General features: G+C 29.0%; 1 protein-coding gene across 5 annotated transcripts in view; it reads left to right on the top strand.

Annotated features, from left to right (window-relative positions):
* LOC117181604 (phospholipid-transporting ATPase ID) overlaps nucleotides 1–15,890 on the top strand; it is an 80,318-nt gene that overhangs the window by 56,532 nt on the left and 7,896 nt on the right. For 3 of the 5 annotated variants that reach the window (XM_033374461.1, XM_033374465.1, XM_033374463.1), the window contains 4 exons: nucleotides 604–755; nucleotides 4,323–4,675; nucleotides 9,997–10,222; nucleotides 12,999–13,234. In XM_033374461.1, coding sequence (XP_033230352.1) covers nucleotides 604–755; nucleotides 4,323–4,675; nucleotides 9,997–10,222; nucleotides 12,999–13,234 — 967 coding nt within the window. The remainder of the gene's footprint in view (nucleotides 1–603; nucleotides 756–4,322; nucleotides 4,676–9,996; nucleotides 10,223–12,998; nucleotides 13,235–15,890) is intronic. The other 2 variants (XM_033374464.1, XM_033374462.1) reach the window with 1 other exon arrangement.

The raw sequence follows: 15,890 nt of genomic DNA, 5'->3' as shown, positions 1-15,890 counted from the left end.
GAGGGAGCTCTTCTTAATATTTTGACACCAAAATCATGTCGATACACCTTACCGACTGCGAGTAAAGCCACCCACGCTTTAACTTGACAGACTGTATGTCAATTTTTTCCCAAGATACGATTAAAAAAAATTCGATACTTTTTTGATAATTAACCTAAATATTCAAATAACCCTAAATTTATGAAAAACAATTTTGCTGAAAAAGCAAAAATACGTTTCTCATATTTTCCATCGGAAAAGAATATATTTCAGTCCCAAAAAATTCCGTAACAACGCCAGTGTAAGACTGTCCGATTTCATATGAAATTGGTCTGGTCTAGAAACATGAGAAAATTAAAAAAATAAATAAAAATCAGAATTCTTTAGCAACCCTGAAATTGTACTTAAAATCTATTTTGTTGTTTAGAGAAATTAGTCAGATTTAAGAACATTAGCATATATTTAATGTTGCAATTTGAAAAGTTTCGTATCCATGTAGTATTGAATAATTCGAGCTTGGTGTTTGATTTTGCAATACGAGCTTGCAATTCCATATGAAAGAAAGTTGTCGATTTTGGTTTAAATTTCTACTCCATTAAAACAAAAAACCCTTGTTGTGCACAGCAGTGAAACAGACTATAATCCTGCTAGAGACGAGACAGATGACCACGAAATGGAACAAGCCGCATGTTTCGCAATAGTGATTAATGGTCACTCGCTGGTTCACGCGCTCCATCCTCAACTCGAAAAACTCTTTTTAGACGTTTCCAGTCAATGTAAGCTATCCTTTAAATTGAAATTCCAGGCCTCGGACTCACCACACTAATGACACTATTTGACAATTTTTTTCAGCGATGACACTACTTTATTACTATTTCGAAAAAAATTACACTTAGGACACTATTTTCTTTCAAGGGCCTGCTAAGGCCACTATTTCTTAGTTTTCCTTAAAAAATATTTTTGAATTTCGTCGCTAATTGGCTAAAAATGGTTTCAATGTCTGATTAGGAGCGGTTCAAAAATTTGAATTTTCAAACAAACGAAATAAACTTTCAACAAAACAGCTGTATTTTCAACCAAACATCTTCGACTAAGAAGATTAATTTCTTACAAAAACATGAATTCTCAACAAATTACATATATTTTTCAGAAAGCAGTGGATTTCTTGAACTAAAAATGATGAATTTTTAACAAAAAATGAAATAGTTCAATTATCATTAAAAAAATTAATTTTTTATAAAAAATTAAACTACTTTTCTACAAAACAGTTGGATTTTGTACCAAATAATTGAGTTTATTGATATTTAAACCTGACTAATTAATATAATTTTTTAACTGAAAATGAATTATTTAAATTTTGATTGAAGGTAATTAATATTCACTAAAAATAAAATTTTCTACAAAAAACAGTTTAATTTTATACCAAATAATTTTATTTGATATCTAATTGTGACATTTGGAAGCTAAAAAGACGAATTTTCTATGAAACAGTTGAATTTTTAACAAAAAGTACATTTATAGCCAATAAGTGTAATTTTGCAACAAACCGGTTTAATTTTTGTTTAAAAAAATTAATTGTTAAATAAAACTACCTTTGAACTAAAATTATGAATTTTCAACAACAAAAAAATTAAATTGTATGGAAAATAGTTGAATTCTCAACTATATAGTCGAGTTTTTAAACTAAAATAAAAAAGAGATTTTCAACAAAAAATGTTATAGGGTAAGGGGGGGAGGGGCAGCGCCAACAAGTTAACAGTCAATGTTTTTTTTAAGTTAATAAGATGTTGAATTAATCCAGTTTTTCCTCATTTCGAGTTCTACATTATATTATATTATATTTCTATAAGTATTAATCACATCAAAAAAACAATGATTTGGTAATTTAATTATTTCTAACATGCTGTATTTCGTCGGCTTTGCCCCTCGCCTGAGGGCAAAACCGTCTACAGCTTTTTATGAAAATCAAAACATTTAAAGATAAGAAAATATGATGGTTTGCTTCTGTGGTATTTTATGTACTGGAAAAATTACCTTTAAAGATGCCCAACAAGAAGAATAAGTTATTTTGAATACAAATAGAGATAGCTGTAATATAACTTCTTATTCATTGACATTTTGCTGGAAACGGAATTTACCATGGACATAGGAAACAAGGGACTAGGCATGCCATTTCGGGGGTGATGCAATGGGGGGGGGGTCCGCCACTTTTTGATGTCCCGCGACAAACATGGCAGCGCCCACATGTTTATATTTTCATGCAAAGTTTGTCGGCAAAAATTCTCCTCCCGTCGATTCAACCCCTCTCGCCAAGTTAGGATGGCATGCCAAGTCCCGTATTTCCTATGTCCATGGTTTCACCTAAGCACTTTTCAATATTATTTTCGTCATGCTTGCCCCCCTGGCCAAGCGTCACTTATTTATGAGATCTATTATATTTTGGACTTGAATTACGTGTAATTAATATAATTAGATTGTGTGATATTATTTTATCTGTCAAAATATCAAAATTTTATACGGTAAGTATTGTCAATAGAGTTGAAAACTTTATATTTCTGTCAGCGAAACTTCCATTCTTTCGTGGTAAAAACTGTTTTCTGTATAATTTTTCTCTTGCAACGTCAATTTTCAAGATTTTAGTAAGTAGCAAAATCTCTCTGATGAAATAGATTTATTTGATGCAAAGTAGAACTAAAATCTTAAATAATAGCCATGCTATAAGGAAAATCACCATTGCCCCACTGGTTGGCGCTGCTGCCCCCCTTTACCCTATTTAATATTTCAGCCACAAAGAATTAATTTAATATAGTAACCAGTCGGATTTAATTAAACAAGACGAAGTTTCAACAATATAAGCGAATCCTTAATTAAAACAGATTAATTTTCAACAAAACAGTTAAATTTTGAACCAACAAAAAAATCTATTTTCTGTCAAAAAAGACCAATTTTCAACAAAATGCATCAATTCTTAACCAAATAGTTGAATTTCCTACCAAAAAATAATTAAAAAGAAATTTTATAAATTTTTAATCACACAGTTGAATTTTCTGCAAAAAAAATGAATTCTCAAAAAGTTACGTAAACTTTCCACTGAATAGTTTGAACAATGGATGTGATGTTAGTCCAAATTGTATTTGATTAATTTACAGTTTTTTTCGTTTCTAACATTTTTTAACTAAATAGTAGATGTTTTAATCTGAAAATGATCAGTTTTTTACAAAATAGTTCAATGTTGTATAAAATAATTGAATTTTTTACCCATTTTTTTAGTCTTATAGCCAACAAGACAAAAAAATAGTTAAATTTTAGTTTAAAAAAGAATGAATTTTTAACTAAAATGATGAATCTTCAACAAAAAAAATGAACTTTTAGGAAAGTAGTTAGTTGAATTTGTAACCTAAAAAAGATGAATTTTCAACGAAAAATGTAATAATTGATATCTCAACGAAAAAAATGTAATATAATAATCAGTTTTATTTAACCAACAAAGACAAATTTTCAACACAGTATTGAATTATCAATCATATACATACATTTTAACGGAAAAGTTGGATTTAAAAAAAAAAAGAAAGATGAATTTTTAAATAAAATTATGTATCTTGAACCAAAAAAATAAAATTTTAGGATAGTAGTTAAGCTTGAGCCAAGAAGTTCAATTTTTAATCTAAAAGATGAATTTTGAAGGAAAAATGTAATGGTTCATATTTAATAAAATGTAATATAGTAATCAATTGGATTTAACCATCAAAGACGAATTTTCGACAAAATCCTTGAATTCTCAACCATATGCATACATTTGTAATCGAACAGTTGCATTTTTAACCAAAAAAAAAAAAAAAGAAATATGAATTTTCAACAAAATAGTTTAATTTTCTACCAAGAAGTATGACTTTTTAACAAAATTGTCGAATTTTGAACAAAATATTCCAATTTTGAACCAAATAATATGTTTTTTGACAAGAAATATGAATTTTTAACCAGAAATTTAATATTGGACTTTTCATCGAAAAATAATAAACTTTCAACAAAAAAGTAGTTGGCTTTTCTTATTGGGTTCTATCAATTAAGTTCGCATTTAATTGGAAACATGAGAATAAGTGGAAAAACTGTGAAGCCTGCGATAAATAAATAGGAATGCCTATAAATTATAGACGAAAGAATAACATTTGTAATAAACATTGAATTTCATGTTTAATGCATATAAAAATGTTTGACACTATTTTTGAAATGTGACACTATGTTTTATGTCAAAAGTGAGTCCGTGGGCTGAAATCCTTTCAAGACTTGAACAATAGGCTGCGAAATTGGAACCCAAATTAATTGTGTCGTGTGCATTCTTACAGGCAAATCAGTCATCTGTTGTCGAGTGACACCCCTTCAGAAAGCGATGGTCGTCGAATTAATTAAAAAGAGCAAAGAAGCTGTCACTCTGGCAGTAGGTGATGGAGCGAACGATGTGTCCATGATAAAAACAGCACATATTGGTGTTGGTATTAGCGGTCAAGAAGGACTGCAAGCAGTATTGGCCTCAGATTATTCGATAGGACAATTTAGATTCCTGGAAAGACTTTTACTCGTCCATGGCCGGTGGTCATATTACAGAATGAGCAAGTTTCTTAGGTACTTTTTTTACAAGAACTTTGCGTTCACATTATGCCACATTTGGTTCGCCTTTTTCTGCGGATTTAGCGCACAGGTAAATCATTTTATTATATAACTATTATGTATTTCATACTTTACTTATATATATTTAATAATTTCATTATTTAATAATAATAAAACTTACGCTGTTGAAAATGTTGCGGTCCGTTATCGCATTTGCGCATCATGCATGTCAGTGGTTTTCAAGTGTTTTTATTGAATACGACGAGAAAAATATATCATTTTCTGAGAATAGTACAATTTGTAAACTAAAAATCAATATACTAGCATAAAAGAATGACTCCAATATTTTGGAGCATATTGAATTTTTCTAGTATGACGTTGCGGCCATGATAGAATAGGTGGAAATGTCAGGATAGTTAGCATAGTTATTAACATAGAAGTGCAGACAACTTTTTTAAATAAATATTGTAAATGTAAAATTAAGTGATAAAGGTCTGAATATTAACGTTTTTCAAGTGCATAATTCTAAGATAGGTGGAAATTTCAGCCGCCAGGAAGGTTGAAGACATTTTAGTTTCACGAAATACAAGCTACTGTCCGAAATTTGAGGTTAGAGTACCCAATCCGATACACTAACTGGAAATTTTTTAATATTTTATGCTTGAGAAAGATTACTGTTCGTATATTTATGACTTATGTTAAGAATATTTCCTCGAAAAAGTAGTCTACATTCCCATAACGTCATGGTAATATACTCCATTCAAACCAACGAGGATTTCCCGCTCTTTGGGCCTCTTTTTTTACTTGGTCAGCCACGGACCCAGAGGAGATCGTACAGGGACCATGTTTGGTAATCGGACGTTCACCTGACCGGACAAGTGGAAAAAGTGCAGAAAATATTTAAATTAGTGAAACGAAATTTGCTTTCAAAAAAAGTAGAGGAAAAAGAATAAGTATTTAAAAATTAATGGTATCTTGTTGCTGTAAACGAACATAAACTATTTCGCATGGCTAGTTTTCGTACGTGGATGACTAAAGAGTACATTTTTTGTTAAAAAAGAAGCCAAAACGATGATTTTGTGTAAGTTTTATGATCCACAAACCTTTGAGTAAAACATTTTTTTTTTAATTTTCTTAAATTATAGAATTTTCGTCTTGCTTTACTTATTATAGTGTAGATTACATTTTTATTTATTATAGGGATCAATTTAGTGATAGAAAATAAAACTGGAAACGCGCGCAAAAAATTACAGGCATAAAAAAATGCTGGAAAAAATAATTTAATCTTTCACAATCTTTGTCTTAAATAATAAATATAACACCAATATAATTTCGTTCACTTCGATTTTTTTATAAGGTGAAAGTAAAGTTTATGATGAATCGTATTGGATTCCTTTATTTCAGATTTTATATTTGAAAGCTTTCTTGTTGATTTGTAGAAATTAAGAATCACAAAAACTTTACAATAACTTTCATTTAGTTAGATTCACTTTTTCAGGAAAGGAACAAATCATATTTTCCATAAACTTGCGTGTCTTCCGAATAATTTGTGTAGGTTGTGTCTCATTAATATCACGCAACATGAAGAAATTGTCCGTCTGATTATATTAAAAGTCTGCAATTACAGAAAAAATTATTCCGTCTTTGTTTTCATTTTACATTATTTAGAAAAAAAACATTCCAATAACTTTATAAGATGATTTCCACTTTTTCCAAAATGTCCGGTGTGTGGAGAACTTAAAGCTAGCGAGACTTGAGGATTAGCGAGACTTTACTGCATTTCACAAGCATTGATAATGAAATTTCATATTTAAATAAAATATTATTCTATAGTTTAGGAATTATTAAAATGCTTATTATTTTGGTTGAATATACAACAATTTTGTTAAAAATTCGTTCTTTTTGGCTGAAAATCTAATTATTTTGTTGAACATTCATCTTTCGGTTTGAAAATACATCTTAGTTAAAAATGAAACTAAGTGGTTATAAATTAAACTGTCGGTTAAAAATGAAGTTTCTCGTTGAAAATTCAAATTTTTAGATTTAAAATTGATCTTTATAATTAAAAATTAAACTATTTACTTAAATAGTTGAAATGGTTCCTATAGTTGAAAGGTGGTCTCAGCTTCCCATAGAGTGGTAGAAAGTTCGAGCTCGCGTTCGAGGTATCTGTTTACATTATTGGATGTAAGCATTCCTAGCGATGACGTTGCAGCGATCGTGCCGAATTCGAGTGGAGCACATTTATGGCTCTTTTTTAAAGAATAAGTTTAATTCATTATGTTGCGTTGTAAATTTACAAGAACTATTAATTATTTAAACAATTTTTAATTAAAACTTAAGAGTTTAACTTTTTTTTACGAGAGAATTTGTTCACGGAGTCAACTAACCCTTTTCTATGTTGCTTTACAAAAGAACTGATAATTATTTAAACAATTTTAATTTAAAAATTAAGAGTTCGCCCTTTTTTCTACGAGTCAACTTGTTTACGGAGTCGACTAAGAAAGTCTATCCGATGACTCTGTTGTATGTTGCTTCGTAAATTTACAAGAACTATTAATTATTTACACAATTTTAATTAAAAAATTAAGAGTTTGCCCTTTTTCTACAAGTCAATTTGTTTATGTAGTCGACTAAGAATGTCTATCCGGTGACTCTTTTCTATATTGCTTTGCAAATTTACGAGAACTATTAATTATTCACACAATTTTAATTTAAAAATTAAAAGTTTGGCCTTTACCCTACGAATCAATTTGTTTTCAAAGTCAACTAAGAGTGTCTATCCGATGACTTTTTTCTATGTTGTTTTGTAAATTCACAAGAACTATTAATTATTTAAACAATGTTAGTTAAAGATTTAAAGTTTGGCCTTTATCCTGCGCATCAATTTTTGTTCGAACTAAACTAATAATGTCTATCCGATGACTCTTTTCTATATTGCTTTGCAAATTTACGAGAACTATTAGCTATTTAAACAATTTTATTTAAAAAATTAAGAGTTTGCCGTTTATCCTACGAGTTAATTTATTTTCCAAACAAACTAGGAATTTCCATTCGATGACTCTTTTCTATGTTGATTTGTAAATTTACAAGAACTATTAATTATTGAAAGAATTTCAATTGAAAAATTAAGAGTTTGCTTTTCTTTTTACGAGTAGTCTTCACTTTGTACCATAATTATCTAAAAATATCTTTTCGATGATTTTTTTTCTCTGATGCTTTGAAAATCTACAGCTATTAATTATTTTAAAAATATTTGTCAACAGATTTATAGCTTAGCTATTTTTAAAGGAAGGGGCATAATTTGTTTACGGAATGAACTAATAATGTCTTTCGATGATCATTTTCCATGTTACTTTGTAAATTTATAATAATTATTAATCATTCAAACAATTTTCATAAACATATTGAGAGTTGGGTATTATTCAAATTCGTTTACGAAGTTAACTAAGATTGTCTTTGTGATGCCTCTTTTCTGGGTTATTTGTTAAATTTACCAGAATTATTAATTATTGAAAGAAGTTTCATAAAGCGTTTAGAATTTGGCTATTTTCTAACCAATAGGGTCATTTTTTTTACTAAGATTTAGTTACAATGCAGCTACATACGAGTTTGCTCGAAGTACTCGCATTCGCTTTAACATTTGGTCCGATGAGAGGAAAACTGCAGAAAACCACCTCCCCAGTTTAGTCGGGTTTTCAAAATTCGAGTAGACAACCCGATCTTTCGTCGTATATGCTACCCATGCGAAGTCGCGTATAAATAGAAGTTATTAAAGTAAAAAATGAGTATCGTGGTATTTTCTTGAACTTAATTTCCAAATAGAATAATTACAATGAAAGTAGTGGGTCGCGCGCGTAAGAGCTTCTACTTTGGTTAAAAATGCATGTGTTTTGTTAAAATTCAACTTTATTGGTAGAAAAATAATCTTTTTAAACTAAAATTCAACTATTTATTTGAAAATTTATTTTTGTTATTAAAACCTGGTATTTTTGGTAGTAAATCTATTTTTTTTCCAATAAAAATGAAAATTTTGGTTTAAAATTTAATCAGTTGTAGATTAAAGTATTTTGTTGAAAATTCGCCTTTTTTGTGTTAATTCATCTGGTTTTAATTGAAAAAAATTTAATTTGAAACATTTTTTTTTAATTCAAACTTTTGATTGAAAGTTGAACTGCTTTCTTAAAAATTAATTTTGTTGCTGAAAATTCATAATTTTAACGTAAAAGTAATTTCTTTCTTTAAAAATTCAATTACTATGATAAAAATTAGTTTTTTATTGCTAAAAATTAATTAATTTAATTTTCATTTAAAATTTAGCTGTTTTATTACAAATTTAACTTTTTTTATATAAAATTTGCCTTGTTGTCTTGAAAATGCATCAATTTGGTAAAAAAATTCAACTGTATCGTAGAAATTAAAAAAAAATGGAATATGACCTTTTCTAAATGATAATTTAATTATTACATTTTAATTAATAATTATTGATCTTTTTTGTTTTAAAATTGAACTATTTCATTAAAAATTAATGCAATTTCTTGAGAATTCGTCTTTTTTGGTTCAAAAATTATCTACATGGCCGAAAGATGAACTACTTTCTTAATTCTTGATAAACAATCTTGACTAAATTCACCAACAAAATTTGAAAAAAATACGTAAGAAGGTGGGGGGGGGGGGTTAAAACTTACTGACCATAGCAATGGAGGGTACGAGGATGAAAATTTCAGGTAAAATCTTTAAGTATTGTATGCACAGAGCCTTATTTAATTTCGTTTATGGATTGGAATGCATATTGATTAAATTCATGTAAAATTATGTAAGTATTACGTTGTCAACCAAAAATAGTTAGATTTTCTTATGAGGTTCTCTTAATTCAGTTCGTATTTAATTGGAAAACGAGAAAAGGGGGAAAATAGGGGAAAGACTGATTCCTTCGAAAAATAAATACAAATTTTAATTAATTTTTTATACTTTTATAATATGCAATGAAATACCAAAATCAGAGAAAAGGATGATATTTGTGGTTTTATAAACTTTAAGGCTCCTCTAATACAGTATAATCAGCAAACTGCGTATTTGGACAAAATTGCTTTCTATTAGAAGGAATTTCCATTCAATATTCGCGATATATACCTATGATATAAAAAGTTTAAATAATAAAGGAAATGTCCTTTGAATCCCCTCTTTTTTAATCCCTTTTTTTTACCTAAAATTCAATATGATACTTGTTACATTTATAAATGATGTTTCTAAGGCGAATACGATCTTTAAGACTCCCGTGTTTGAGGCTTTTTGTCTCCATGGTTGAGACTTGGGACCTGAGTACACCATTTTTCTGATTTCATAAACAAATAGCCCATCATAAGTTTGATAAAAAGTAACATACTAATTTAGACTTTTGTTTGATTACAGACTGTTTTCGATCCGATGTATATTTCCGTCTACAATTTATTTTACACATCTCTGCCAGTCTTAGCCGTTGGTATATTTGACCAGGATGTCAACGACAAAAACAGTTTACTTTACCCAAAGTTGTATACGCCGGGACACCAGAATTTACTTTTTAATAAAAAAGAGTTTTGTTGGAGTGCTCTTCACGGGTTTTATGCCAGCTGTGTACTCTTTTTGGTGCCTTATGGTAAGTTAGAAACATATATGTACATTTTCTTCTCATAAGAATCGTTGGTTATTTGTTATTCCCCGAAAAATTGAAGTTTACTCCTTAATAGTGCGCAGCGTAAAATAGGAATTCCAGAAAATTAAAGATCCTGGATTACGCTCCTTTTCCTTTTGTCTGAAAATCATCTGTGTGAAATTTCATAAAAAAAAAGGAAGTCTGTCAAAATTACCCGAAAAAAACTTAAAATGAAAGGATTTTCTTTATTTACTTTAAAATTATTGGTTATATTGAAAAAGTTGTTCATCCATTACATCTCTTGCTTTATTAATTTCTTTTTCTTGAAAGAAACCTTCTCGAGAAAAATCGGAAAACAGGATGAAAAAAAATATTCTTTTTTATTCTAGATTTCACAGAAATTGATTTTAAAACAATGTAATTTTTGTTTTTAATCCCTGTTGCAAAAATTTCTAAAAACAATTGCGAATAACTAGAACCCTTTTTACATGATGATACTAATAAATACAATAAATTATATCAAAAATGAGTGGAAAATTGTACTTTTATCTATTATTAGAATTTTTTTATTGTAGTATCTTATTATAGTTTTAATATTTTACAAGAAGTTTACAAGAATTTACAATTTTTTCATTCAAACTGTTAATCTGTTTAAATGATTGCTATTACAAAAAATCTTTAAACTTAAAATAATTAAAATTATAAAATATTAGGATACACTAATGTATGAAAAAAGTAGTACAAAAATTTAAGTTTCTAATCTTTAAGATAACTGACGTTTTTTCGATTTTATTTAGATTATTTAATTTTAATATTTGTCATCCTGGGTGGAAAGCCAAACAAATATTTTGATGCAGAAACTGTAAGTTCTTGTTCACTTTCTTGTAAAATATTAAAATAGCATTATAATACAAGAATATACAGAAAAGTTATCGAAGCAATAGAAACAAATTATAATTTTATTTTATTTATATTTTCTTGTAAAAATGATTCTGGTTTTTTATCCTCAATTGTGAACAATTTTTTACCATGGATCAAAAAAAAAATTTCTTTTCTAAAATTCATTTCTTTAAAATTTGGAAAACTTTACAAAACTAACCAATCAGGGTTTTTAACGGTGGGAAATTATGATTTATATTTTTATTCTGGTCCACTAAATATTAAAATTCGAAATGCCCACTAAGTGTGAAAAAAATCAAAACAGTTTTTGAATATTTTACACTTTTTTTTCTCAAGAAGAGTTCTTTCAATGAAAATAATGAATAGGACAAAAAAGCTATATTTCATGGAGATCTTATGCTTTCTTACATACAATTTTTGAATAAAACAAATGATTTTGCAATAACTAAAAAAACATTACATTTTTTTCGAGTTTTCCGGGTAATTTTGTCTGAATTCCTCAGTATTTTTTTCATCGGGGCCAAATCTTATACATTTGCTTTTCAGATTCAAAGGTAAATAATAGGACCTCACGGTCATCAGTTTCCATTATTTTTGGTTAATTTTGTTATGTTTCGGGTACTAAATACGTATAATAAAGGTTTTTTTCTTCAAAACTTGCAATCATTTTGTCAGATATTGTTAATTGAAAATTGAACTTGGTGAAAAGGAACGTATCTTAAGAATTTTTATCTCTGTGATCGGAAGAAGCCGATTTAATAAAATTTACATATTTTTAATAAAATAATATAATTTAATAAAATACTTTCCACACAAATATGCGCAGAAAATACGGAAATTTAATCACATTAAATCTAAAAATATTTTATCGAAGGTTTAATTTTTACATTGTTTATTTAATTAAAAAATGTATTGATGTCTTTCTGTCCAAAAGGTATCCTGTAATCTTAAACTAAATAAATTAATATGATGTTTAAATTTTTCTAAAGTCGTGCAACAATAACCAAAACAGTATTTTCTCTTATATTGAACAAAAAAATTATAAAAATTTTGCGGTCGCAGAGCCACGGCACACTTTAGGCCAGAATCCCAAAAAGTTGGAAAAACCCAAAAAATATTTCGATTGAGATAAAAATTTTTTTTTTCTATTTTTTTTGGGACACTTATCTCAAATTCGTTTTCGATCATTTCAAAAACAATAGGGCAGATACAATCTGGTGACCAAGAAACTCAAAAAATGATTTTTGATTTGAATAAAAATTGTTTTTTGTGGGATTTGGGTCGCTGAATTAAAATCTGTTGTAAACTTTTGAAAACAAAATAGCAAATTAAATATAACGCTTAGCTTTTAACCACAATGTCTAAAGAAATTTAAACAGATATAATTGATAAAGACCATCTTCCTTCATTCAATAAAATTTTAATAAGTCTCAATATATATTGCATGGACAATATTATTCTCTCAATTGTCCGTTTCGAATTTTTTCATGTTCCGATACCCTTCCTAATAAGTAATTAATCGATTATTTTTGACAAATGAAATCATATTTCTTTCAAGGTATATCATTTTAGAATTATTACAAAATTTATAAAATTAAACAATTGAAAAAATGCATTAGTCGCTTAAACAATTGTTGAAAAAAATTATAAAATATTTACTGATATAGTCCATTTTATTGCAAAAGACCCTGAATTGTTAATTAGCAATATCTTGCAAAATATTACGAATTTATCAAAACCCCTTTTCATAAGTATTTCATACCCAAAATACTACAAAGTGATCAAAAATAAAGGAAATCGAAGACCCACTAGTTTCCTTTGTCATGAAATACCTCTAATATCAGTTTTAAATAATTTGTAAAAAATATTTTCCGTCTAGGTACATACAAAGACGGAGTGTCGCCGAAAGGCTACGTGCTTTCGGATCACATGCTGCTGGGCAGTGTTGTGGCCACTATATTAGTTATAGTCGTGACAATTCAAATAGCCCTTGATACATCATATTGGACGATTGTAAATCACTTCATGGTGTGGGGTTCTCTCGTTTGGTATTTTATAATGGATTATTTTTACAATTACGTCATAGGGGGCAGTTATGCTGGCAGCCTAACGATGGTACGTCTATTATTGTTAATAATTTATTTTCATATTCATTCAGTACTGGCTTCGGACTCATTACACTATTGACTCTATTTTTGCTAAAAATTATCTGCTAATACCACTATTTCTTTACTTTTCCTTCAAAAATATTTTTACACTTGTTCACTAATTGGTTAAAATAATATGATCGTCTCAATGAAGTACAACATATCGGAAGATTGACTCGATGACTAATTAGTGGCCGTGCATAAATTACATAAAGTAATAGTTGATATTTCAACCCAGAAAATATTTGTATTTTAAATAAAAAACAGTTGAATTGAACCTAAAAGCACGAATTTCCAGTAAAATAGTTGAATCCTCAACCAAAACAGATTATTTTCAACTAAAAAGTTGCATTTTTAACCAGAAAGATTAGCTTTCTACAGAACAGTTGAATTTTCAATCAAATACTTAGATTTTCAACAAAAAAAGATGAATTATCATTAAAGTACATACATTTGTAACCAATTAGTTGAAGTTTGAACAATGAACATTATTTTTTAACTAAATAGTTAAAGTGTTAAACTTAAAAAGATAAACTTTTATCAAAAGTGGAGCAATTAAATTTCTGTTTAAGATAATTGATATTCAATAAAAAAATTTTTTTTACCAAATTGCTGATTTTTCAAGCTGAAAAACGAAATTTTCGCAATGCAGTTGATTTTTTAACCCGATAATTTTGATTTTCAACTGAAAAGTTAAATTTAAAAAAAATTTACTTTTAAGAAAGTAGTTACACTCTCAACCTAAAAAGATTATTTACCAACGAAAAATGTATTAGTTGATATTGGGAATGGTTAAACTGAGATACGCTACCTGGTGACATAAATTCGAACTAGAAAGAACAAGCATGATTTTAAAGTTGCATTTTAATTTGTGCTTAAAAGTGTTTTAAAATTTTTTTGTGTGGAGTGTAAAGCGTTTATTGAATAGTAAAAATAAGAGGTACATTAAGTTAGCATCTCCACAATCGAATTTTTGAATTTTTCATAGCTCAGTATTTTGGGCTTTTTTTGGGCTGCAATAAAAATTTTTGGGTTCCTTTACTTTTTAAAAAAAATAAATTTTCTTTTGGAGCTGCCAGCTTACATTAACCCAACACCTCCACTTCTTTAAATCACTAAATAATAAAAATTCAATTACACCAGAATTTTGGGCTTTTTTTGGGCTCTTAAAATCCGCGAAAAAAATTTTCCCCAAACCAACCCTTAACTTCCAAAATCAACCCCCTTCAAAAAATTGAAAATTTTCAGTTATTTATTAACGGGATATTTTTGGGCTTTTTTTGGGCTCCCAGAAAATATCCACTTCTATTTTTGGGCTCCAACCCTTACAGTAAAAAATTAACCCCATTGAAACACGCAGATATGAAATTGTCCAAAAATAACTTTTATTACATTTTAGAGCTTGAATAAATTCTCTGGTTTTTGGGCTCCTCGAAAATACACGCTACGATTTTTGGGCTTCAACCCTTAACGTCAAAAATCAACCCCTCTCTTCCACGTAAATACAACTTTGTCTGCAAATAAATTTTTGTAGAATTTTTCAATGGAAATACAGTCTCTGATTTTTGGGCTCCTCGAAAATACCTGATACGATTTTTGGGCTTCAGCCCTTAACGTCAAAAATCAATCCCTCTCTACCACGTAAATACAACAATGGTCTGCAAATAAATGATTGTACAATTTTTCAATGGAAATGGAGTCTCTGATTTTTGGGCTCCTCGAAAATACACGCTACAATTTTTGGGCTTCAACCTTTAACGTCAAAAATCAACCCACGTAGATACTACTTTGTCAAAAAAATCAATTTTTCTAGAATTTTTCAATGGTAATAGAGTTTCTAATTTTTGGGCTCCTCGAAAATACACGCTACGATTTTTGGGCTTTAACCCTTAACGTCAAAAATCAACCCACGTAGATACAACTTTGTCAAAAAACGATTTTTCTAGATTTTTTCAATGGAAATAAAGTCTCTGATTTGTGGGATCCTCAAAAATACCCGCTACGATTTCTGGGCTTCAACCCTTAACGTCAAAAATCAACCCCTCACTACCATGTAAATACAACTTTGTCTGCAAATAAAGGACCCCGCACTAAATGTATGGGAAAATGGCTTTCGGTGGATTTGGCTGAAACTTTGTCATTTTTAAGGTTATAAGTGCCGAATGAAATATCCGTAAAAAATCCAAAAAAATTGACAGTTTTAGCCTTATGCGTCGCTAAGCGCTCAAGATCAGTGAATAAAGCGAACTACAACAGATTTTCTTACAAAAGTGATGTCAACCTAGAAATCACGGTTCAGATCGTGGTCTGTCATATTTTCGCATGCACCGTTGACCGTTCTGAGAAGCGCGCTATATGAGTCAACGGTGCTGACTCATATTGTCATGGGTTTGGCTAAACATGTTACTGACCACTTCTTGATGCGTGTTTCGTATACAGACATCGCTTGTGTCGCTAAAGCTACTAGGATTGGTTCTATTCGATGATCATGGGCGCTTAGCGTTCGACCCTCCGGCGAAGGCTACACTGTTATTATCGATGTGCGCACTAGTTACTAATGTTACTTTGGATACCATTTCTGTCTTTAAAAAAGGAATTGCTTAGTCAAGTTCAAATCTTGGGCG

This window comes from Belonocnema kinseyi, chromosome 10 (genome assembly GCF_010883055.1).
Source record: "Belonocnema kinseyi isolate 2016_QV_RU_SX_M_011 chromosome 10, B_treatae_v1, whole genome shotgun sequence".
In the NCBI taxonomy this organism is placed as follows: Eukaryota; Metazoa; Arthropoda; class Insecta; order Hymenoptera; family Cynipidae; genus Belonocnema; species Belonocnema kinseyi.
Note: the sequence above shows the minus strand (reverse complement) of the source record. Positions and strands in the feature narration are given on the sequence as shown.